Source organism: Hemicordylus capensis, chromosome 2 (genome assembly GCF_027244095.1).
Source record: "Hemicordylus capensis ecotype Gifberg chromosome 2, rHemCap1.1.pri, whole genome shotgun sequence".
NCBI lineage: Eukaryota > Metazoa > Chordata > Lepidosauria > Squamata > Cordylidae > Hemicordylus > Hemicordylus capensis.
Window position 1 is genome coordinate 341,026,049 of NC_069658.1, and position 24,222 is coordinate 341,050,270.

Genomic DNA, 24,222 nt, shown 5'->3' on the forward strand with positions numbered 1-24,222 from the left:
AAAAATCAAACTAAAAGGCAGAGGCGCTCTTACCCCTGGATTTTGGGGTTGAAGGCCAGGGTCTCCACAGTCCCTGGGGGACCTCAAATCCTCTTTGGTCTGTCCCAGGAAGTGTGGTCACCTGGGGGAGCATGAAGTTGCTTAATTTGCAGGGGAGGGTGAGCCTCCAAAGTTCTTTAGGTTCAGGTTCCAAAATTAGCTAGGTGCACCTCTGAGAGGACAACTCCTCACTGGCCAAATACAGTCTTTAATAATCTCTGGAAGACCAGGATGCGGGTCTCACGATCAAGGAGACCCACCTTGGGTGGGTTAGCGAGGAGGGCGGGCTTAGCCTGCTCTCCCTGCACATGAGAAGTCAGTCGGCTCCGGGCGGCCTAATCGGCCGCCCACATGACTGCCAACTCCGTTACGGAGTCGGCAGGGGCTGGGGGGATCGGGGGCTGCGCGGCCCCCAGAAGTTCTAGTATGCCCTGCTGCTCTTGAGCCTCCCAGTTGGAGGGTCTACTTGTGAGTCTTCCAAGCTGCTTTTTCTTTTTAACCCTGTAGGAGAAAAGGTATACATGTACTTGCTGTGTTCTTCCTTGTGGAGCAAAAGACAGCTGGGGAGGCAGTTTTGATAGGAAAATGGTCCACGGGGAAAGAGGATTGCCTCTTCCTCCCCACAGCTTCCCTCTGCTGCTTTGGGTAACAAAATTAAAAAACCAAAAACCCGTCAGAGACAACCTTCTTGTAACTGTGCTTCACAGGGAGCTTTCCCCCTGAGAATGAGTTTTTCTAGGTATGTTGCTAGGCCACCAGCTGAGTCTACTTGCCGCTGGTGTGCTGCCATCCAAAGAGGATGTGACCACAGAAACCATGCACATGCTGCACCATTTCTTCACTTGGCCCCTTTCCCAGAACAAGCTGATGGGAACTGTCCGCCTGAGATACGAGAAGAGTAATGCAAAAGTGCTGCTGTTGAGAGGGTTTTTTTGCTCATATATGCAAAGCTCCTTGTGCCGGCTACTTCCTTGTCCTGAGCTAGCAGTACATGGTCTCACAAGCCTGAAACCACATGCATCAGGTCAGGGTGCAAAGGCATTGATGAGGAGAGGATCTGTAAAGCCCTGAGTGACGAAACTGGCTGGAACAATCCAGGGGAGCCTTTAACTCTTTGCACCTTGGGTTTTAATCAAGTGGAACTTGGTTCAACAAGGCCTTCTGCTTGAACTGTGTGTGTGACATATTTAGCACTTGCCTTCAGTACTGCCCCGCCTCTCTTTCACTGATGTCTGAAGATTTCAGTCTTTAATTCACTGGATGAGGTAGAGAACGACTGCTAGTTTTTGTTTGTTTGTTTTTTACTTGGATAAGCAAGATTGGATTTGAAGAGCCTGAGGGGTTCCTCCAGAGTTAGTTTTGCACTCGATCTTACCTCTGTACCTAGCTCCATTGCTAAATCCTAAATGCATTTTTAAAAACCCCAAAACTAAGTGGCCTACAAACAATTGATATTCCAAAACAAATTTGCTGTTACTTCCCCCAACTGCTCAGGGGCTCTGCTATATTGATCCAGCTTGAAATTGTTTTCAGCCGATGGCAGGACAAAAAATGGCATCAAAGTCTCTTACTGTCCAGATCAGGCTCCTGTGCACACGATGAAGGAATATTTATGGCTGCTTTCTATCAAAGACCAATCTCTCCTTCCCTTACCAGTGCTTTTGTTCCCAGAGTCAAGTCCCTCCTACTGGACATATTGTTTGTGTCTTCTCTGGTGCTGTTATGCAAAGAAAGGGGGACTCCCAACTGTTCTAAAATGGCAGCAGAACAAGTTTATTCATGCACTGCTGTTGAGCCCACATAGGTGAGGCTAGCTAAAGAGAAGGTTAAAGAAAACAATGGTGGTTACATAAAAATAAAACCTTGGAGATTTGGGAAAGGTGTGGAACAGGCAAAGCGTCAATGATTGAGGAACTAGGTGGGGCAAATAGTTGTTTCTGCTAACAATAAACTCAACTTTCTACCCTAATATATAGCAAGGTTGTATCAGTTGTTCTGACAACACATAAGATTTCTTTTGCCTAAAAAAAGGTTCACAATCAGAGGTGCAGCTAGGTGATTTTGGTACCTGGACCTAAAGGCCTTTGGAGCCACCGTGCCCCACCCCCCACAGTTGCAAATGAAGCATCATCCCCCCCCCCCATGCAAATATGCATTAGCGGAAACACACAACTTAACATATCCCCATCCCACATATTTATTTCCCCACTTCCCCCTTGGTCTCTGAAGGATCCAATACTTATGCAACCGAATTTGTAAGAATGCAAAGCAGTACAAGACTCTTGGTTGCTCACAGCTGGGGGCCAGGGAGAAACCAAGTTAGTATTTAATTCTCAAAAAGAGAGATGTGCACTCAGATCTTTGTTGAAGCCAGGCCCTTTGCCCTGGAAGCACTGCCTACAATTTCTCCCAGAGGTGCAAGGAGAGTGCTCAGCAGTAAACAAAAAATACACTCTTCACGTGCTCAGAGGCACACTTCTTTGGCTTGCCTTCATATACCTAAGGACTAAACAACAGCTTTGAAAACAGCTGGGTTCCAATGAAGTTCCCATTTGGGTTCCAATGAAGCCCTGTGGCTAAACCTTTCATGGGGAAGAAAAATGGGGAGTTTCTCTCATTAAACAGTCAGAGTTGCTGTGAGTTCCTTCCTTTTTGCAAAGTGGACCTGCCAGCCCCATGCGCATTGCTCTCCCCTTTGATTGTGAGGAGGATATGCAGAGACACGCCATATAAATATACAGAAGGGGCAGCTTCCCTGGCCCCTTTCCACCCGCTTGCCACATTACATCTGGACACTGCTCCTTCCAAAATCCTTCTGACCTCACCTTCTACTACTAGGCTGACCCAGCACCTCCTTGCTCCAGCACAGCAGCAAGAGGGGGCACCTGGACCGGGATGGGACCCTGCTGCTGGATTACATCCAAGGAAGCATGCACGGGGTCAGGGCCATACAGCCCAACTCCATTTACTCTTTATTCGGGAAATTGTAGCAGCCTCTCCTCAGCCAAATATCTCAGAGCAGTTTACAAAAGAGACAGCTCAGCCAATGAATACAGCTCAGCCCGCCCTGCCCCCTCCGCCTGAATTTCTTCCTGTGTTGAAGTGAATACTTACTTGGGAGTAAGCCCCTTGGAACACTAAAAGACAAAAGACTTGCTCCCAAGCATAGCTATGCATAGGGCTACAATGCTGTGATCCTCCCTTGTAGAGTAAGTCCTGTGGTCATGGAGAGCAAACAGTAGGGCTTACGTTACTTCTGAGTAGCTAGCTAGCTATGCATATTGGGCTGCAAGGAAAGCTACTTGCAGACTGGGTGGGGAGAAGCAACCCCCTTCTCCACTTCTCTGCCCTAGATGTTCAGGGCAAGAGGAGGAGGAGAGAGGAGAGGATGCGTTCATTCTTCCCACAGCCCATCCACTTCTACCTTAGTCTACACCAAGATAAAGGTTTATTCCCAAGTAAGCATGCACGGACTTGCTGTGGAGTCAACTGAGGAGTGAAAAGGGTGCACTTACATGCAGTGTTGCGGTACGCTTCCCCTAGCGTGCATCACTGCCTCATAGCAGCCTCCGCTCCCTCTTGCTGGCTGCCTTGGGCCTCATTACTGCATGCCCTGCATCAGTCAGATCACATGCTTGCTCTGCACAGTGAATGACTGTGCAGAAACACCTTGGCCCTCAGAAGCATCCATGGAGGCAGGCAGGTGGGCTGCTGCAGCCCACACTCAGCCCTTGGAGTCCCCCCTCCCCTGCCGCCATGCAGGTTATTGGGGCCCATGACAGGGCACAATTGGACATTGGTGGGGGCCATGCCAAGGTGCACATGGCCATCCAGCAGTACTGCCACATGGGCTATCTTCAGCAGTGTCGCTGCCCACGATGCTTCCACCCAGGAGTCCCCCAATGGTGGTGGGGGATTTTGAGCCTGCCCCCTGGTGGAGGACTGGATCTCAGACCAGAAGTCCAATCCGAAGGGCACCACTGTTCACAATCAACCTCTACAATTTTTTATATGGGAAGTTATTGTTAAGGCCTTGTGAATGTTCATCATTTTTTCTGGCGTATCCAATCATTCTGAAACAAAAGCAGTCCCAAGTTCTGTGAACAGGAAGCACAACCAGAAACCAATATGCTCAGTTTAAAGCAATAGGCTGCAGAAAGTGCATGAGACGTATTGTGATATATGTGGAAGTAACTATATGGGAAGTATAGAAGAACGAAAATGGGAAAGAGGCTCCAGGTCTTGCGTAGGATGAGAAAGACTGATTCACAAGCAATTACTGTTTCCACGTGTTATGGCTTGAACATCTGGAAACATCTGGGATTTCTGCACTAATTACCTAAAGGCAGAACCTTCTCCAAATAAATTGGTGCAGCTACCACCTTTTAGAATAAGAGTTCAAGATTCTTTTGACTACTGCTGGAATGCACCGGGCATATATGTCATAATTTTCATCTTAGAGTGCCAGCCTGAAGCTTCATTTCCTTTTTTGGGTTTTTTTGAAAGTGTTTGTCGGGATCTAGTATTTGACATTCTTCAGCCACAAGTTTGTTTCCTTCAATAAATGTACTTGTAGAATAACATCTGCCATATTTCAGTAGATAATAAGGTGGTTGACACAACCACAAGGAGCTGGGCTGAGCTGGGGAGAAGGCACGAGCCTACCTGCCTCCCCCCAGATGACCAGAGCCTGACCATGGCTCCTCCGCCCACACTCCCTCACAAGTGCCACGCGAAAAGACAAGTGACGATTGTGTGTGTGGCGGGGTGGGAGGAAGTCGGGTTGCCAGGTATCCCACAATGCACAGCACTGCCTGGCCACTCTTTCCCTTGGGCTCTATGATGAAAATGGCTGCTGGGAGCAGCTGCCAGCAGCACAGCAACACATACAGCCAGAAAGGGAGATAGGAGGCACACGCTTGCCCTCCTACCTCGCTTTCAGTCTGGGTTCTTAATCAGGGCTACCCAGGGGAGGAGCAGTGGGATTGGGAGCGACCTTGGGGCTTCTCAAGACCAGGCCTAACTGGGCTTGCCCTCCCTACCCAGGTAGGGCTGGTCAAGAGAACAACCTCAATATCTATTGTCAAAATCTGTGACGATCTCAGCAGCCTCAGAATTTCAGCCTTTGTGAAATTGACAGGGTCTGGTTATTGTGAGTCTGATGGCTGCATTTGAAAAGTACTGCTAACTCTTTCTTCCTAATGGCCTTGTTTCCTATCTGGCTTTCCAGTCATGGAAACAGAGTGGTGCAGTTGTGGTAGTGTGCAGATGCAAAAGCTGTTAAGGACGTATAAAAACTAGCTAGAACCTGTCCAGAGTACAGGTTTCTTCCTTGAAATGACTTATTTTGGGGCTAAAAACAGATGAGGTAATAAAGGTATAGCATGGAAGACAGTTCTTCTCAGCATGGCTCTTTGTATCTATTTCCCGTATGAGTCAAAGCAAAAGCCATGAGAGATGGATGGTCTCTTGCAAGACTGGGATTTTTTTCTGGACCAAGTTCATTGGGGCAAATCATAAAGGGGAGGAGATAATGAGTCAGCCACTAAGCCTTGGGTGACAAGTGGTACTTCCCAGCCTTCCACCTTCAAGGGATTCCTTTCTGATGGGCTGCATGTGAGTGACTCTTCTAGCTGGCATGCAGCCTTATCAGGGTGTTTGCTATGTCTAGGCAACGCAATAGCTGTTGCCTGCTTGGAACTCTTGACTCTGAACGGTGGCTTATGTCTCCCAAGCAACCAGTCAGTCATAATCCCGGCTAGGTTGCTTCTCAAGAACTATGCTGTGGAGCCAAGAGGCTTGGCAGCATGAACGTAAGAAAAGGTGTGGCTATGTGTCTCTGTATGTTCAGGGCAGGTGTGGTGTGCCTTGCACCAGAGACTGGTTGTCCCTTATAAAGGCAGTGCATTTCAGTGGAGAGCCTCTGACAGAAGAACCTGTGTGAAAAAATTCTTTGGAATGGAATTTACTTTTACAGCTCCATTGGTAAAGATCGGAACTGGGAGTGGGAATTTATGTGGCATTGTTGGAAAGGTATCTTCAGTCAAAATTGAAAGAGTGAAGGAAGGTTGGCTCCAGTTGCTGAAGTATCTTCCGGTAAAGGTAAAATGCTGTCGAATCAGTGTTGACTCCTGGTGACCGCAAAGCCCTTTGGTTTTTCTTTGGTAGAATACAAGAGCAGTTTACCATTGCCATCTCCTGCGCAGTATGAGATGATGCCTTTCAGCATCTTCCTATATCACTGCTGCCCAATATAGGTGTTTCCCATAGTCTGGGAAACATACCAGCGAGGATTCAAACTGGCAAACTCATGCTTGCTAGGCCAGTCATTTCCCACTGCGCCATTAGGTGGTAGTGTGGAGATGAGAGAGGAATTAGAGTGAATTCTGGAGTCCACAGGATAGAGTGTGAAGATGACTCGCCTTCAGCTTTCTTGGTTAGTCTTTCATTTGGCAAAAGCTTATCTTGCTGCTTACCTGAAAGGAGGATACTGTAAAGAATGGGAGTTGTTTCCCATATGGAACTGAATTTCTAAAATGAGTAATCCAGAGCTCAAGACACCATACTGTCTGTCCTGGAAACCCTGTTCCTTAAGTATATGGGGGCAGGCTGTTGTTGTTCAGAGAAGATGGAAAGACACAGGCACTGAATTTTATTTCATATATTGCTAGTCTTTAGCACTAGTACTGAAAATAGATTCCCTGAGGTGCCTAGTCACAAATTGTGACCATAGTATATGCAAAATGCTCCTCAGGGTGCAAAACAACAACGCACAACTTCCAAGCTAAAGGCTCCACTGGACTTTTCCTGACAGTTAAATATGTTTGCTCCTGCTTTGTATCTTTTGGTTATATTGTACATGTTTTTAAACTTTTAATTAACTTTGTATTTTTATATTCTATTTTAATTCTTACTTTGCAGGTTTTATGGTTCTGTATTGTTTTAAATGTTTTGTAAACCACCTTGAGATTATTTAAATAAAAGGTGGTATAAAAAATTAATAATCAGAATAAATATATAAAATATATTGAAGTGTCAGAGAGAGATTTCCATCACTCCAAAGCAGCCATTAGAAGCTCAGCCCAAATTGCTGCTGGGGATCTGAAAAACTTAAAAGCTGTGCTCTGCTGCTTTGGGTGTCCTTAAGATGTTTGAAAGCAAAGTAGTTCTCTTTAGTGGCTATATCTAAGGTGCCTAACTTGTGTCCGTGTAGAACCAGTGGAAATGAGAGCAGAGAGGTCATCTGGTCACTGGTAATGTACCAAGAGTAGTGTTACTTGGAAAGTGTAGAGTAAAGGTGAGTGCCATAAAAGCACTGAACACCTCAAGACTACTCAACTTTGGCCCTCCTGCAGATGTTGGCCTACAACTCCAATAATCCTTGGCTATTGGCCACTGTGGCTAGGGATTAAGGGAGTTGTAGTTCAAAAACAGCTGGCGGGGAGGGCCTAAGTTGAGCAGGCCTGCATCATCCTAAGTGAATATTCTAATGGAAGAGTGGAGAAAATGCTGGGCATAGCTCAAGTTTAACTTCTACTTAGGGAATCAGAGTTGCACTTCAAATAGCACCCTGGGCATTTTAGGTTTAGACTGTCAAGAGAGAATGGTCTTCTTATTCCTGAATTTTGGTGCTTCAAAAATGCATAGATCTCATCATTATTACTAGGGCGCTGGGCTGTCACTCTAAATCTCCATGAATAAAAAGTAGTTCTGAAGTGGGAGTTGGGGAGGGAGAGAACTTTGTTTTGTTTTTAGTTGATGCACAGATGCCATAGTAGAATAGGCATTCTCACCTGTGTGAGAGAAGAGGAGGAAGGCCTTCTTACAAAAGCCACAGTGGGAGGCACCTTCTGTGCAAGTTCTTGTATTTTTCTTGTAAAAGTGTTTTAATCAGACTGCAGGGTGGCTTTTTAAAAAGGGGTTTCCCTTTTAACAGATAGGCAGGTTTTTAACTGATTGTTCTAGCTGATGCAATTGACTAAATGTTGCAGCTAATGCCAAACTAAATCACTCCAAGAAGACTTTTGTCCACCAGCCTTGGCATTGACAGGAGCCTAAAACTCCTATCTCCATTGCCTAAAACTACCTCTTGCCCTCCTTATTTTCAAAGTGTCTGACCTTTAAGCATCTTTTGCAGGACACAGAGCCACTTCAGAACGAAGACATCGACCTTATGCTCCACCTGCAGCGCCTGGAGAACACACTCAGCGTCTTTGCTGAGGAGTCAGATAAAACTCAGCTGTTTGCCCATCTGGGGCGCATGGCCCTGGAGTTCAACCGTCTCTCCTCCAAGGTGCACAAGAATGAACAGAAGACATCCATTCTTCAGGTCCGAAGGCTGCTGGCAAAACTGCTGGTGAACAGTTAATTTGCTTCTTGTTTTCCTTCAAGGTCATCTTGTATCTTCTCTTTCCTTTCCCCCATTCTCTTAAAAAGTAAAATCTGAGAGCCAAAACAGGTGTGATACAGAGCATGGGGAAGGTACTCACCCATGTTAAAAGTTGGAAGTATGTCATTTTAAATTCATATACTGTTTGGATTCATCTCTTTTCTTGCCTGTAGTATCATCATACCAAGCCACCTTTTGGGAAATGGCTTTAGCAAGTCAGAGGCTGCCGGTTCAAATCCCCACTGGTGTGTTCTCCAGACTATGGGAAACACCTATATCGGGCAGCAGTGATAGAGGAAGATGCTGAAAGGCATCATCTCATACTGCACAGGAGATGGCAATGGTAAACCCCTCCTGTATTCTACCAAAGAAAAAACACAGGGCTCTGTGGTCGCCAGGAGTCGACATTGACTCAATGGCACACTTTACTTTATTGTCATACCAGTGGTATGCTTGTCCACATCACACCTTTTTTGGCCTTTTAGAATCTATTACACATTGAGGCGATTCTCACGATCGGCCAAAATCGGGCTAAGGGAGCCTAGCCCGATTTCGGCTGAGCGTGAGAACCACCGGGCTCGCAGGCGAGCCTGGTTTTGCCAAAGTGGGTGACACGCTTCTGCAGCCCTCCCCTTAAGCAGGGTACCCTGTTTATTTGATCATGTTGCCGCGGCATGGCTCCGTGCCACAGCAACACACGGAGAGACCCCCGTCTGGGAGGCTGCAAGTAGCCTCCCGGGCTCGGGGGTCTCTTCACGATTCCCTGCTCGCTTGTGTGGGGCATCCTGGAACTTCCAGGGGCCACACAGCCCCCGATCCCCGCAGCCCCTGCTGGCTCCGTGACGGAGCCGGCAGTCGTGTGGGCGGCCTACCCAGCCGCCCAGGGCTGCAGGACTGATCGTCTGTGGGGAGAGCAGGCTAAGCCCTTCACGGCAAGTCTCACTGATTGTGAGACTTGCCTTGATAAGTTTTCCTCAACATCTACTGACTCTCTCTCTCCATAGTTGTTGCTTTTTAATATTCAGTTTTATTTATTTAAAATACTTATACCCTGCCCCTCCAGTACACTACGGTTCAGAGCAGCTCACAGCATTAAAAAAAAAAAGATACAAAGTAAAATAAGATTAATAAAGTTAACCAAATTTAAGCTAATGAAGTTAAAAACCAGGCTAAAACCACATTTAAACTGTAAAGTTCCAAATTAAAAGTTATTTTAAAAGCTAAAAACGAAGAACTATAAAAACGAAAGAACTTGCCAGATATAAACAGAGATGAAATGTTAAAAAGCCTCTTTAAAAAGATGTGTTTCCAATTGTTCTTTAAGAACACTGAGGGAAGGGAGCATGGCGAAGCACTGAGGGAAGGGCATTCCAAAGCTGAGGAGCCACAATTAAAAAGGAAAATGTGTGAGTGGTTGGCTCAGTGGCACTATTCCCATATGATGCCTATGGGGCTAAAACTAAGAAGTAGCGGGGCTATTCACACAACCGTGTGGGTGGGTGGACAGGGTGGTGGGTTCAACCTGATGATCGCTCTTTATCCTTTCGGTGCATAAGCCACACGATCTGCACTGTTCCTGGCAGCACAGAGGAACGGAGGCTGGGACTTGTTTCCCCAGTCTCCACATATCCCACAAGGCACTGCACAAAGAGCGTGGTGCCTAGGGGGATTCCGCTGTCAGACAGGAGCTGTAGGCTCCTGTTTCTGTGTGTCCTCTGCTCTGTGGTGCCGAGGAGACACACAAACCTGGCAGCCGGGTTAGAATATAAGAATATAAGAACAGCCCCGTGGATCAGGCCCAAGGCCCATCTAGTTCAGCATCCTGTTTCACACAGTGGCCCAACAGATGCCTCTGGGAAGCCCACAGGCAAGAGGTGAGGGCATGCCCTCTCTCCTGCTGTTGCTCCCCTGCAACTGTTACTTAGAGGAATCTTGCCTCTGAGGCTGGAGGTGGCCTATAGCCCTCAGACTGGTAGCTATTTATAGACCTATCCTCCATGAATTTATCTAAACCCCTCTTAAAGCCATCCAAGCTGTTAGCTGTCACCACACCTTGTGGCAGATAATTCCATAGGTTAATTATGTGTTGTGTGACAAAATACTTCCTCTTATCGGTCCTAATTTATTGGCAATCAGTTTTATGAGACGACCCATGAGTTCTAGTGTTTTGCAAAAGGGAGAACAATGTATCACTATCCACACCATGCATGATTGTATAGACCTCTGTCTCCTCTCAGTCATCTTTTTTCTAAACTAAAAAGTCCCAGATGTTGTAGACTTGCCTCATATGGAATGTGCTCTAGGACCCCTGATCATCTTGGTTGCCCCTTCTGCACTTTTTTTAGTTCTTAAGATACAGTGACCAGAACTGTACGCAGTACTCCAAATGTGGCCGCACCATAGATTTGTATAAGGGCATTATAATATTAGCATTTTTATTTTCAATCCCCTTCCTAATGATCCCTAGCATGGAATTCACCTTTTTCACAGCTGCCTCACATTGACTCAACAGTTTCAACAAGCTGTCAACCACAATCCCAAGATCCCTCTCCTGGTCAGTCACCGCCAGTTCAGACCCCATCAGCGTATATGTTAAGTTGTGGGTTTTTGTCCCAATATGCATCACTTTACACTTGCAAATACTGAAACACATCTGCCATTTTGTTGTGCACTCCCCCAGTTTGGAGAGATCCTTTTGGAGTGCCCTTATCCCATGACTGCTAAGTTTTCTCAAGAGTCTTTGATGAGGAGCCTTGTTGAAAGCTTTTTGAAAGTCCAGGTATTCTATGTCAACTGAATCACCTTTATTCACACACCTGTTGACACTCTCAAAGAACTTCAAAAGGTTCGTGAGGCAGAATTTACCTTTGTAGGTGCCATACTGGTTCTCCCTCAGCAGGGCCTGTTCTTCTATAAGCTTAACAATTTTATCCTTAGGAATACTTTCCATCAATTTGCCTGGCACAGGCGTTAAGCTAACCAGCCTGTAATTTCCCAGATCCCTCTGGATTCCATTTTGAAAATCCGTGTTATGTTTGCTACTTTCCAGTACTCCAGTAAAGAGCCTGATTGTAGGAATAAGTTATATTTTAGCACAGAGGTCGCAATTTCACATTTGAGTTCTTTAGGGACTCTTGGGTAGATGCCATCTTGCCCTGGCGAATTAAATTTCCATTTTTCCAGACAGTTTAGAACGTGATCTCTTGCCACCTCTATCTTACTCAGTTCTCTATCCTCTGTTCCTGAGAAGCTCAGTTCATGCACAGGTATACGTTCAGTATCCTTTGCCGTAAAGACAGATTCAAAGAACACGTTTAGCTTCTCTCCATATCCTCCTTAATAATTTCTTGCACTCCCCTCCTCAACCATGTCCCTGGCAAGTTTCCTGCTTCTGATGTATTTAAAGATGTTTTTGTTGATCCCCTTGAAGCTTTTAGCTAAGTGTTTCTCAAACGCTTTTTCTGCCTCCCTTAACTGTCTCCTTGCATTTCTTTTGCCAGAGTTTGTGTTCCTTTCTGTTCTCTTCGTTTGGGCAGGCCTTCCAGTTTCTGAAGGATGTCTTCCTCCCCTTTATAGCTTCCTTGACTTTACTTGTTAGTCATGCTGGCATCCTCCCAGATTTGGTGGTACCTTTCCACCTTTTTGGTATACATTCTAACTGGGCTTCTATTATTGTGGATTTAAATAGACTCCATGCATTCTGGAATGAAGTGACTCTCCTAATTTTCACTTTCAGTTTTCTTTTCACCAAACTCCTCCTCTTAGAGACGTTTCCTTTTTGGAAATTCAAAGTGTCTGTGTTAGACTTCCTTGGTGATTCTCTCCTTGCATGTATGCTGGACTTGATCACACTATGGACACTTTTCCCTAAAGACACTGACATCTCGCACCAGGTCCTGTGCACTGCTCGGGATTAAGTCCAAGGTCGCCTTCTCTCAGTTGGTTCCATGACCAGCTGTTTCTGGGGCACAGTCATTCAGCGTATCTAGCAATGTGGCTCATTAGAACAGCCTCAGTGGTTTGCCTGAATGGGTTTGTGGCTTAAAGACAAACTGTACACTATGCACCCTGCATTAAGCACATGCTTAACATTGATGTACTTGTTTCTTTTAAACTAAATAGCAGTCCAATTGGAACTGTGGCATGGGGAAGAGAGAGGCTTTAATCTATATCTGTCCTCTCCCACTCCTGCTTGTTTGCCATGGAAGAAAGCTTCCATTGATGCCTTTTTCCCCTATGGTAAATGGCAACCATGTCAGGGAGATTGTGATCTGGACTGGTACCGTAACAGAAATAGAGCCAACAAAAAACACTTCCTGCTTAACCCCCACCCTGTACTACAGTCCCAATCTTCAGGGTGCTTTTAAAAAACAAAATCAAAGGACATTAGGGTCAAACATATGCTTAAAGTGATGTGACATTAGATCTTGCGGTGCAGCTTGAACCAAAGATTTCTGGATTGCAGCTCTTTCTTTTATTCAGTGTGCCACATCAGCTCTGGTAGCAGTAACCAGACCCTGTTGAAGAAAAGTGCCTGCCCTTAGACCATTACTATTGTCGGTGTTTGGGTGCTTCTGAACTTCATAAGTACTAAAGCCATTGACACCATGGCCCAGTTTTTGGCCTTGTAAAGACTCCTGAGAACAATGAGGCCTGAAACAGTGTTATCGTACTGGAGCTGTTGTCAGGAGGTTTGGGTTGGGTATTTACAGCCTTGAGTAATATTTCTTCAGGTATCCTTTCTCTGCTTCCAACAAGGATGTGAAACTTTGCAGGAATATGATGCATACCCTTAGTGAGACAAATTTCTAAAACATCAGAAACATTTTCAGGCTGCAAGCTAATCACTGAAAGGTCTGGGTAAGGAGGAAGACGTGCTTCCCCCAGGGCAGACTATTACATAATCCCCCAATATAAGGGCAATATAATGCATGCTTTCTGTCAGTAAACTCTACCAGGGAAGTCATCAAACTGCAAGAACTGTGTCACTCTTTTGTTGTTGTTGTTGTTCCCTGGTAATAATGGCCTTCCTCTTTCCTTCCTGTCCCTGGAAAATAGTTGGCTGATGAATTGAGAGAAGTATAATCTCTACCGGGGTACAGATCTCCCCCCCACCCACCAACCCGCTGCCCCCTTGGCCAAACTTAATAATTATTATCTTCAGGTTTATCTTATGTTGGCGTTTTGCTTTTTTCACGTGAATTCCATCTCTCTCTCTATATATAAAAGGCTTAGGTGGTCTGTGGCAAATGGTGCATGGCAAGCCCCGCCCACACAGTACTTTACCAATCAGAGGTAACAAAGCAGGAACACCATGGTGATTGGGCAGTGGGAATCCCATATGCAGATAGGGAAAAGGAGCCAATGATGGTTAAGGCCAGTTGGAATGCAGCTGTTACTGGGGGGAAGATTGTAGAGAAGAATCTATATATACTAGCTGAACCCGCACAGATCATCTTTGCGCTAGGACTTTGTTGCTCTCCTTGCCCCCCACCACAGCCCCTGCTTTATTGCTCAGTGTCAGCCACCCACTCTCACCCCTGCCCGCTCCCTCCCTGCTGTTGCTGCTACTACTGTGGGGAGGAGCAGGAGTGGTGTGAGGGTGGGGAGGTCTCTGGGGTTAAGGGGCTGCGGTTTGGCCAATCGGCACTGGCAATGCTGCAGCTGTGACCAAGAGGGGTGAGGGGGATGAAGGAGCAACCAAGAGGTGTGAGGAGATGATGGAGGGGGAGGAGCAGGAGCGCAGCTCAGGTGAGGGTGAGAGAACTCTGAGGTGAGGGCGGCTGTGGCAGGGGGTGAGGGGAGCAATCAAGTACTAGCGTGCAGATGCTCTGTGCGGGTTAAACTAGTTCATCATTATTTACTGTTGCATTGCAGAGTGGCTCTCAGCATTTATATCTCAACAACCAACTTGAAGGCTTTGCAGTTGTCTGTCAATCTGTGCAAACAAATTGCCTGGATTTCACTTTTTGTCCAACACAGTCGATTTCCATGTGTGTTGTTTGTGGTTACTGGTGACTTCTAAAACTAGTGGAGCAATGGGCAGGGCAAATTTCGACAATATTTATTTGTTTATTCATTCATTCATTCATTCATTCATTCATTCATTCAATTTCTGTACCGCCCTTCCAGAAATGGCTCAGGGCAGTTTATACAGATAAATAATAAATAAAATGGTTCCCTGTCCCCAAAGGGCTCACAATCTAAAAAGAAACATAAGATAGACACCTGCAACAGCCACTGGAGGTACTCTCCTGGGGGTAGATAGGGCCACTTACTGGGCCAATACTGTCAAATATTGAAGGAAAACCCCACAAAATAATATCCTTCCGCCTATTTACAATGAGATTAGGAACACAATCACCACCGCTGCTGCTGCTGCTACCACCACATTTTTCCTTTCCCCTCCCAGTCTCAGGGCTATTTACCTGATGCCTGTGCTTGGCTCTAAAGTAGAGATTAAATAGGTAGCTGGCAAATTTCGGTGCTGCTCTTCCTCTGGGCTCTGCTTGGGGAAGGAGGAAGGCCCAGAGCCAGAACAGTCTGAGAGAAAGGCCCTTGGCAGGGCCCAAGCAAAAGGTGGGGGGAGGAGGAGTAATAGGGACCTATGGCAGATTAACATAGTAGCAAATGTAGCATTTGCTACGGGCCCTGCATTTTCAAGGGCCCCACACACCCGGCTTCCAACTGGAAATTAAAGTTAAAACTTTACCTGTTTTATTTGGTCCGTGTTAGATAAAATATCCCTTTTCCGCTAAATGTGCCTTTTTAAGAGAAGGCCCAGCACAGCATCTGTCCAGTGGCTGTTGCTGGTGCCTACCACATTTTTCTTTTTAGAGTGTGAACCCTTTGGAGACAGAGAATCATCTATCCATTCTTTATTTGTCTATGTAAACCACTTTGAGAATTTTGATTGAAAAACGGTATATAGATGTTCACTGTTGTTGTAGTGAGTGTGAGTTTGTGGCTTGGTCTCCCATACTCCAAAATATAGCAAATGAAAAAATTGAATTACTTTACTATGCAAGTAAATAATTTATGTTTTAATATTTATGCACATTTTTTAAATTTAGGGCCCCTTTATAACATATGCTACAGGCCCCGCACTAGCTTAATCCGGCCCTGATAGGGACACTTGATGAGGATCTGGGCATTTAGAAAAGCCAGGAGTTAGGCTGCTGTGCCATTCCTAATGAAACTGAGAGTTGTGCAAACTTGTTTCTATTTGTGGATGCCCAGAACATGTGGAGATCTAACGGAGCTAAACAGAAATGGAACAAACAACACTGTAATAGCTGCTACTGGTCCAGGCCCTCCTCCAGATCACAGATTCTAGACCTCTGGGTTTTCAGCTTGGAAACTTGGTACTATTCTGTTTGTTAGGAACAGGCATTTAATGCTCATTTGAGCCATGTGGAAAATCCATAGAAAGCTAGATTTAATTACTACTATTACTACTACTATGAATACAACTATGACTATTTATATACCGCTTTCCAACATTTTGATAGATAGATAGATATGGTCCCCTGTCCCCAAAGGGTTCACAATCTTAAAAAGAAACAAAAGATAGATACTGGCAAAAGCCACTTGGGGGGAGGGTGCTGTGCTGGGGATGGATAGGGCCAATTGCTCTTCCCTTGCTTAGTAAAGAATGTTTTGAGGTAAAGAAAAATATATTTTGGGGTGGAGAGAAACACGGTTTAATCAATTGTGTTGGGGAGGAAGACAGTTCGGGGAGGAGGAAAAGATGGTTTAAAGTTTTGCACTTAAATGAAAAAACCCTATGGTATCTCCTTAGCATGCTGGGAGATGTAGTTCCACACACTCTGTAAATGGGTGTCTACAGTGTGGATGGGGCAGGCAGGATACTTGGCCCTGCCAGAACTTTGAATTTAGTGAAATGTTTTAGTTCTAGCCCCCCTGCTAGTCTGCAAGAAACCTAGAAAAAGATGTTTGAGACTATCCAAACAAACATTTTTCTTTTCTTCTCTCCCCCCTCTGCAAATTTAAGTAAGGTGTTTCCCCTTATGCTTCCCTCCTGTCTGCACCCCTGATCTCTACCCTCCTATGCCCTAATGTTAGGGAAGAAGAAATCCCATTTTGGCCTTCATGCTAGAATCTGCGACAGTAATCAGTGGGACAATGGGGTAGGAAATTCAATGTCCCACCAATTAGGTGACCTCTTGCTAGAAGCCCCTTGGTAAATATACTTACTATTGCTTATGTGTGTATGTTTGTTTATATAGGCATTGTGTGAGCAGTTGAGGAATGAAAATGAGGAACTGAGGGCAAAATTGGAGAAGGAACTGGAACAAAGGAATCAGGCTTCAGAGAAGCTGAGGTGAGTGTATAGTAGGTTGGAAAGGGATGCCCAGGCAAGTTAGCGTACTGGACAGAGCAGCAATTCAGGGTTTTCCTAGGTGTTTCTGTTGTGTGATGCCATGGAAGTTAATCCTGAAGTCTGCGGCAATGTCCCTCTGCCCCTAGAGATCTACCTCACTCACCCACCCCCACCCCCGGTTTGGTGTTATAGGAGCCTTTAAAAAGATCATCTGCCCCAGAGCAGTGATAAAGATCTGTAGGATTATCTTCCATCTGACTTGTGCAAGCCACAGAAGTGGTGGAGCCACTCCTTGAGAAATGGCCAGGCTGGCAGGAAACCCCAGATGGTGAGAAACAGATTTCCTCTGCGTTGGTGGTACAAGGCAAGCCCCAATACAGGGCCAGAGCTTCCGCTGTATAAAAAGATAAACCATGCTGCAGATAGAGGCTCACAGCTGAGATAGCTTTTGGCGGGGAAGGTGTCTTTTGATTTCTAGACTCCTTGTTTCTATGGTAAGGGAAGAATCTACCACGGTGAGGGATCCTACAAAAAGCCTCAAAAAAGAGGCATTAAGAAGAGTGGTGGTCCACCTTGAGGGAGAGAGGGTAATACTGGAAATTCCTCAGTGAGCAATACTAGAGTAAGTTTCAGCCTTTCCCTGGCCCAGGTTCATTTTGAAAGGAGTAAGAAATGGAACAAATGCCACCCTAGAATGCCTCATTGGTGCATAGAATGTCCCTGCTAACTGAGCAAAGAGGCACTTTTAAAAAGTGGTGATTCTCTTGATTTAGCAGGGGAGAGCAACTGGTCTTATCCATCCCCAGCACAGCATTCCTCCAGTGGCTGTTTTTCTTTTTAGATTGTGAGCCCTTTGGGGACAGGGAGCCATTTTTATTTTATTTTTCATTCATTTATATTTATGTAAACTGCTTTGGGAACTTTTTTGAAAAGCGGTATATAAATATCCTTTGTATTGTATTCATATTCATTGGAAGTGGTCAGAGTTGATCATTCCCTTTCCTTTATAGAATTTGGGGTGTATGTATGCTCAGATATTGTCTTTGCTTTAAAAAAAAAGCCTTTTGGTCTGCTATCACAGTGGCAAGGTTTCTTAACAGTTGTGAAGGTGGTGTAGAGAGGTGAATCCAGGCAACAGAGAGGTTGTGGGCTCCCAGCGGGCCTTTGGGCAGTCAATTTACAGTTTTTTTAGTCACACTGATGACATTGTGTCCTCGTGGCTTCAGCTAGAAAAGGCCAAGCTTTTCTGAAGAGTCTAATTTCAGTGTCTTAATTATTCCCTTCTAAGCTTTGTTCCATAGAGCTTGCATTCATCTGGTCAGGCTCATGGACCAGAAGCGTTTTTTTTTTCCAGAAGTGGTAACTAACTATCTCCAGCTTGGTAACATGCTGCCCCCTAGAGTAATTCATAGACTCTGAACAATTCTCTGTAGTGAATTAGAGCTGCAATATTAGCCTTCGTGAAATAGACAAGGAGAATGTCTTGTATTGGACCAAATTCTGTAGATGAGAGAGTGAAAGGGTTCTCAACCTGTGGTACTCCAGATGTTGTAGAAGTACAACTCCCATCATCCCTGCCATAAATTGTGGCTGGGGATGATGGAAGTTGTAGTTCAGCAATATCGGGACCCCCTGAATAGTGGAAGCTTTAGAACTTGCATTGATTCTGTGATAACCCTGGGGTTCTTTAGAGACTTCTTGATCTAGTCCTTATCCTGGCACCCTGGGAATGGAGATTACTAGGTAAATTACAAAACTCAATAGCTGCTACCAGCTACTAGGTTGCAGCAGAACTGGGCTGCAGTAACATTATTGAAAGGAGCAATGCAGGATAAGAAACATTATGTGGGATAAGAAACATTAGAATTCCACACACACCCCACACACACCGATCAGGACATACAAGTTTACTTAACTAAGAAGTTAGGTTTATTAACCAGCACAAAGAGCACCAAACTGCAGTTAAGGAAATAAAAAGGGTCCTAGCTTCATACACTTTCCCTTATTTATATAATAGAAAAGTAGGTTATAGTTCATGTGGCTACAGAATATCCAAAAGACAATCATTTTGAGTCAGAAATCAGTTTTTCTCTGTTCTTCTGACAGAAGATGTAGAATGGAATACTGGGAGCATAGCTTCTGCAAACTCCAGACTGAAGACGCTTAACACAAAACTTGACTGTTCATTTATAGAAAACCTGGTAACAAAATTGACACAAGGGTGTGACCTTCTTTAGGAAGGATTTCCTGTTTAGGATTCTGAGCAGGGCAAATCTGGGGTTGTCCTAGCCATTGCATATTCAGTGTCTGTAGTCATAAATGATTGCTACGTGCAGATTTGCTTTGTAGAACAGAAGGCAGCGTGACCCATTCAGATTTATACTAATAGAATATTCTATTTAATTTCTATTACCTAACTGTCAATGGCATTTTTGCTATTTTGGGCAAAAATGAGCAAATTGACTCCAGTCTTGTTTTAGATCAAAAATAGGTGGTCGTGTTAGTCTTTTTAGAGAAAAAATTGTGAAGACAGTAAATTGTACCTTTATAAGGATCAACCACAATGTCTTATGCAAGCTTTCATGTTACAGATAACCTTTCTTCAAAATGTCTTAATAAAGTATTGCTTTCTCTAAAAAACAAAACAAAAAAGCAAAAAAACCCTAAAAGCAGGAAAGGATTTTCTTCAAAGGAAGATGAAAAGATTTTCAGGTTACACAGAGGCATGCTAGGACAGAAGTAAATGGAGGATTTCCACTTGGAAATGTAAGCTCCAACAGCTGTCAGAATCTCTCTAGTACCAACTGAAATACACTGATCTTTGAAATGCAGAGAAATTAAAGGTATTAGTTTTCTGACACTAAGAGGAAAGTGATTTCATTCCAAGGGAAAAGTCTAGAAGAGAGGAGGAAAGTTTTTGCATTCTAAACATAGTTGAAGAAAACAGTCTTATGTTGGATTTGGGATTTATTTTTTATTTATTTTGCTTGCATGCTGGTTGATTTCCCAAAGTGGTTTACACAGAAAAATAAATAAGATGGTTCCCTGTCCCCAGAGGGCTTACAGCCTAAAAAGAAACATGAGGTATACACCAGCAACAGCCACTGGACAGATGCTAGGGGCAAGTGTTCCCCCACTAAATATAAGAAAATCACCACTTTAAAAGGTGCCTCTTTGCTCAGTTAGCAGAAAGCATACACTGGTACATTTGACTGACCCACACGTCCGAAATATAATTTCTGGTTTGGTATAGCACAGCTGGCTATGCATTTTGAGCTTCATCTCATGATGACTTCCTGATAACGAGTTATATCGCTGCTGTTGCTGCCACCAGTGACAAAGCTTTCACTAACTTTAGCCAAGGGAAGAGTCCTATCTTCTCCCTGAGGTTCCCTCAAGAATCTCTTCCCATATGACGATTCTTACATTTGCTATGATTTTGTACTGCATTGTAATAGGTGTTTTGTGTTATTATAATTTTGTTAGTGACCTTGAGAATGCTGATGGAAAGGCAAAATGGAAAACAAATACATACACTGAAATAATAAGACTGTCTTTAGGAGAGATTCTGTAGGAGGAAAGACAGAAGGTCTTTGCTCTGTTGTTAGACTTCTAAGTAGATCCTCATTCTGCTTTTGTGTCCTGACTGCTGGACCTTCCACTTCAATCTGCATCTGCAAACCCAGGAGTATGCCTTCTTCTTTCTAATACATTTTAAAAATTATTTTTCTCTTTCCCCCCACCCCACAACCCAATGTAGGTGTGAGAATCTGGAATTGAGGAAGATGGTGATGATGGGCAGCAAAGAAGGAATGAAAGGAGAAGGCATAGAAAGTGCTGGAAAGCAACAGGTAGGAACCTTTCCCTGTAAATCAGGCCGAGGGTCCATCTGGCTCACTATGTCATTTCTAATAGTGGCAAGTCGCAGCTTCTACCGAAGGAAACTTCAAGAGCAGAGCACAAAAATGAAGCAATCCTTTCTTTCTGTTTCTTCTGGGCACTATGAAGTTATTAAGGACATCCCCAAGCATGAAGGCAAAATGTTCTGGCTATTTTTGCTAAATAGCCATTGGGTCCCTTTCTCTCTCCCACTTGTTCTTGATACAGGAAGTGGTGGGAGAGAGTAGGTCATGCTGTCTAGCACTTTGAGTGCTAAGTTTGGAAGAGAGAGGCATGGGTGGATGCAGCTACAGGGTAGTAAGCTTCCTGCCATGAGAGCCAGAGCTGCTTGGAATGATCTTTTGTGTGCCTGCCTTTTCAAAGGGAGCCGTGGTGGAAAAAGCAACAGGGAAAAACGTGTTGGGGACAAGTGAGAAGAAAGTGAAGATACTTGAGCACCAGCGAAATGAGGTGAGTTGGACATCTGCCTCAAGTGACCTAGACTAGAGAAGAGGTTCTCTGGGCATGTTTAGACCACTTTCCTTGGAAATGCCCACATCTCTGAGTTGCTTTGAAAATAAGTTTGGTGAACCGGTCCATGGCAGTATTATCATGTTGTGTGAGCAAGTGTTTGCATGTGATGCTTGTCTGGCAAGCTGTGTTGCCAGACAAGAGAAGCCTAAGACAGCATTGCCGTGGCTGCTAACAGTTAGGCTTGGCAATGTGTTCAGAACCTCAGTGAGGATATCTGGGACAGAGGGTTGCTGGTCAGGCTAGAAGGTGGTGTTTGGCTCAAGAACTGGATCTGCAGGAACTGGGGCTCTGTACCTCAAGGTAACTTGCTGCATTTCTTTCTAGCTGTTGGAGGTGAATAAGCAGTGGGACCATCATTTCCGGTCTATGAAGCAGCAGTATGAGCAGAAGGTAATGGTAGTGTTTGCTTGAGGGCCTGCCTAGTAGATGGCAGTGATACATAATGAGTTCCAGATAGCAGAATGAAGGAGAATTTGTCTCGCTGTCATTGGCAGGGGGAAGGGATATTGATGGGCATGCCTTTACTGGAAAAACTGAGTCTCTCTCTAGCATTGACTTTTGGATCAAACTTTAATTCTTTCATAGTCCTCCCTTTCAGCCTTTACGTTCTTATTGAAGACGTTTCTTTTCTGCCAGGCATTTGCCCTTTAAATCTCTATCTACTTTTTTTTATTTTAAATTTAAATCTTGGATGCTGTTCTTGTCTGTACAGCGCCCTGAATCTGTGGATTGGGTGGTATATTAACTCTCAATTAATTAATTAATTAATTAATTTAATTAATTAAAACATTAGAGTTTTGTCTCCATCTCTCCTGTTAGGGCCAAACTACATGGTACACTGAAATTTCATGTTTGGAATATTAGGAGTCAACCTTGATGAAACATGTAGTTTGCCCCTTACTAGACTGCATAAAAAACCTAAGCATCTATAGTGTGTAGTTTGCTGCTTGTTTCATGTTATCATGATTCTAAGCTGAAACGGATGGCCTCTTTCCTCCTGGCAGATCACAGATCTACGGCAGAAGCTTGCTGATTCTCAGAAAGCACAGGGGGAGTTGGAAACAGAACGGGAGCACAAGCAGAGGGATTTTGACCGCAAGCTTCTCCTGGCAAAATCTAAGATTGAAGAGGAGGAGGTGAGACTCTCTGAGAAATCAGTGGCTGTATGCCAGTTCTTCAGATGAATTTACTAAAATCCAGCTGGTTATTCAGTTGTCATAACCTACTTCTCGCTTTCAATCCATTGGCAGCAATACTTGCAAAAGTTTAATGTTACCACATCTGAGTCTAAGCAGTTCTGTCAGAAGGGTAATTTTGTTCAAGTTATTTATTATTACCCTGCTTTTCCTTATCCTGAGGCAACTATTGCTATAAAATATTTAAAATAAAATAAAATCAATATAAATAATACTACAACTGCTAATAACAGCACAAAGGTTACTCATTCCAATGAATGGCTTGAGTGCAAAGAATCTCCCTCCTGTCCCCAAAGAGAATAGTAGACTTAGCTAAGCAGGCCTCACAGGAGAGCATTCCTCAAAGAATGCATCCTAACAGAAAAGGCCCTGAGCTTAAATGAGATTAAATACACTTTCAGTCCAGTGCAGTATACATTTTGGTTCTCTTGCATTGTGCTTGATTCTAAATATCATATTCTGTATTCTCTGGAAAGCTTCCTAGCTTTCCACTGGCATCCTAAGTTGGGATCTAATTTTCTAGAGGGACTCTTCCTCATTTCACCTTCATTCATATCAATGCAGCATAACACACAAAAGATGTGATGAAAGAGCTGATAGAGTGCTGACTCTAACATTTGAAAGTGGATCAGGCTCTCTTGATACAGGAGAATGAAGATTTTTGGAATATCTGACTATTGTAGCCAGAAGCATTTGGTTGGTGTGCAGGTGTCATTAGGCTTCTTACATGTATAGTGCCATTCTAGGGCAAGTGATCCCCAGAAGTAAAGGCAATCTACAAAACAGGAGCCTGAACTGGGGAGGTGTGACGATTTCCCTATATTATCATTGGCTTCTCTTTGCTCCCAGTTCTTCCAACTCTGTATTTTGGGGTTAGGCACCAATGGCTACCTTGTGTGATTCTTATGCATCGGCCTCTTTTCAGGCAGAAAGGGAGAGACTTAATGGGGAGGTGAAGGACCTAAAGCAAAGGGTGAAGTTCCTGCAGGATCAACTGGCTCCAGTCACCAGGCAAAGGGAGTATCAGGAGAAGGAGATTCTCCGGCTAAACAAGGTGGGTAGTCTAGAATAGTTCAGTATCTCTTGCCATCTCTGCAACTGATATGAGACTGCTAGTCTGCCAAAAAATTTTGCTATGTAGAAAATGGTTTTCTAATTGTCCTCTCTGTCTACCTTCAGGCCCTCGAAGAGGCCCTTAACTTTCAAGCCTCTGCTGCTTCTGCCTTCAACAGCCCTATTGAGCCCAGCATGAGCATCCGACATCAGGAGGTCATGACCCAGAACGAACTCCTGAAGCAGCAGGTATGGAACACTTCCATAAAATGATTAGCCTCCATTTGGGCCGATCTGGACCTTTTTACCTTGCTTGACTGTGTGCTGTTGCTTCTTGATGTTGAGTCCATGGACTACCTTTTTGCTTTGGCATGTCAAAAAATGTGAACCGTCTTGCAGTACTTGCCAGCGTTTGTAAGTTACGATGAGAAAAGAAAAATTGCCATTCATTTCTGCATATGTCTTATAAGGACAGTAATTTTTGGTCATCTTTTCCCTTAATATGAATCTTTTGTAATCTGTTTGTTCTACAAACCTGTGCATAAAATAAGCACCTATGCTCCCTTCAGGGCTTGCATATTTAAGATAATAGGAGTTGTAGGTTGTTGGGGAATGTAATACTCTATAGTTTTTTCTAAAGTATGGTCACTACATTTAATCACACACAGTATGAGGAGCAAAGCTCAATTTGCTACTATATGCCTAAAGCTGTTAGTGGTGCTTTTCAGGTTCCTGGTTCTTCCTGTCCACCCTGTTTATTGTGCATTGTGAAATACTTCATATTAGAT

General features: G+C 44.3%; 1 protein-coding gene across 3 annotated transcripts in view; it reads left to right on the forward strand.

Annotated features, from left to right (window-relative positions):
* Positions 1–24,222, forward strand: part of TNIP1 (TNFAIP3 interacting protein 1) — a 74,066-nt gene that overhangs the window by 43,865 nt on the left and 5,979 nt on the right. For 2 of the 3 annotated variants that reach the window (XM_053296665.1, XM_053296664.1), the window contains exons 6-13: positions 8,177–8,395; positions 16,678–16,772; positions 20,533–20,623; positions 21,036–21,122; positions 21,510–21,575; positions 22,190–22,321; positions 23,307–23,435; positions 23,561–23,683. In XM_053296665.1, coding sequence (XP_053152640.1) covers positions 8,177–8,395; positions 16,678–16,772; positions 20,533–20,623; positions 21,036–21,122; positions 21,510–21,575; positions 22,190–22,321; positions 23,307–23,435; positions 23,561–23,683 — 942 coding nt within the window. The remainder of the gene's footprint in view (positions 1–8,176; positions 8,396–16,677; positions 16,773–20,532; positions 20,624–21,035; positions 21,123–21,509; positions 21,576–22,189; positions 22,322–23,306; positions 23,436–23,560; positions 23,684–24,222) is intronic. The other variant, XM_053296666.1, reaches the window with a different exon arrangement.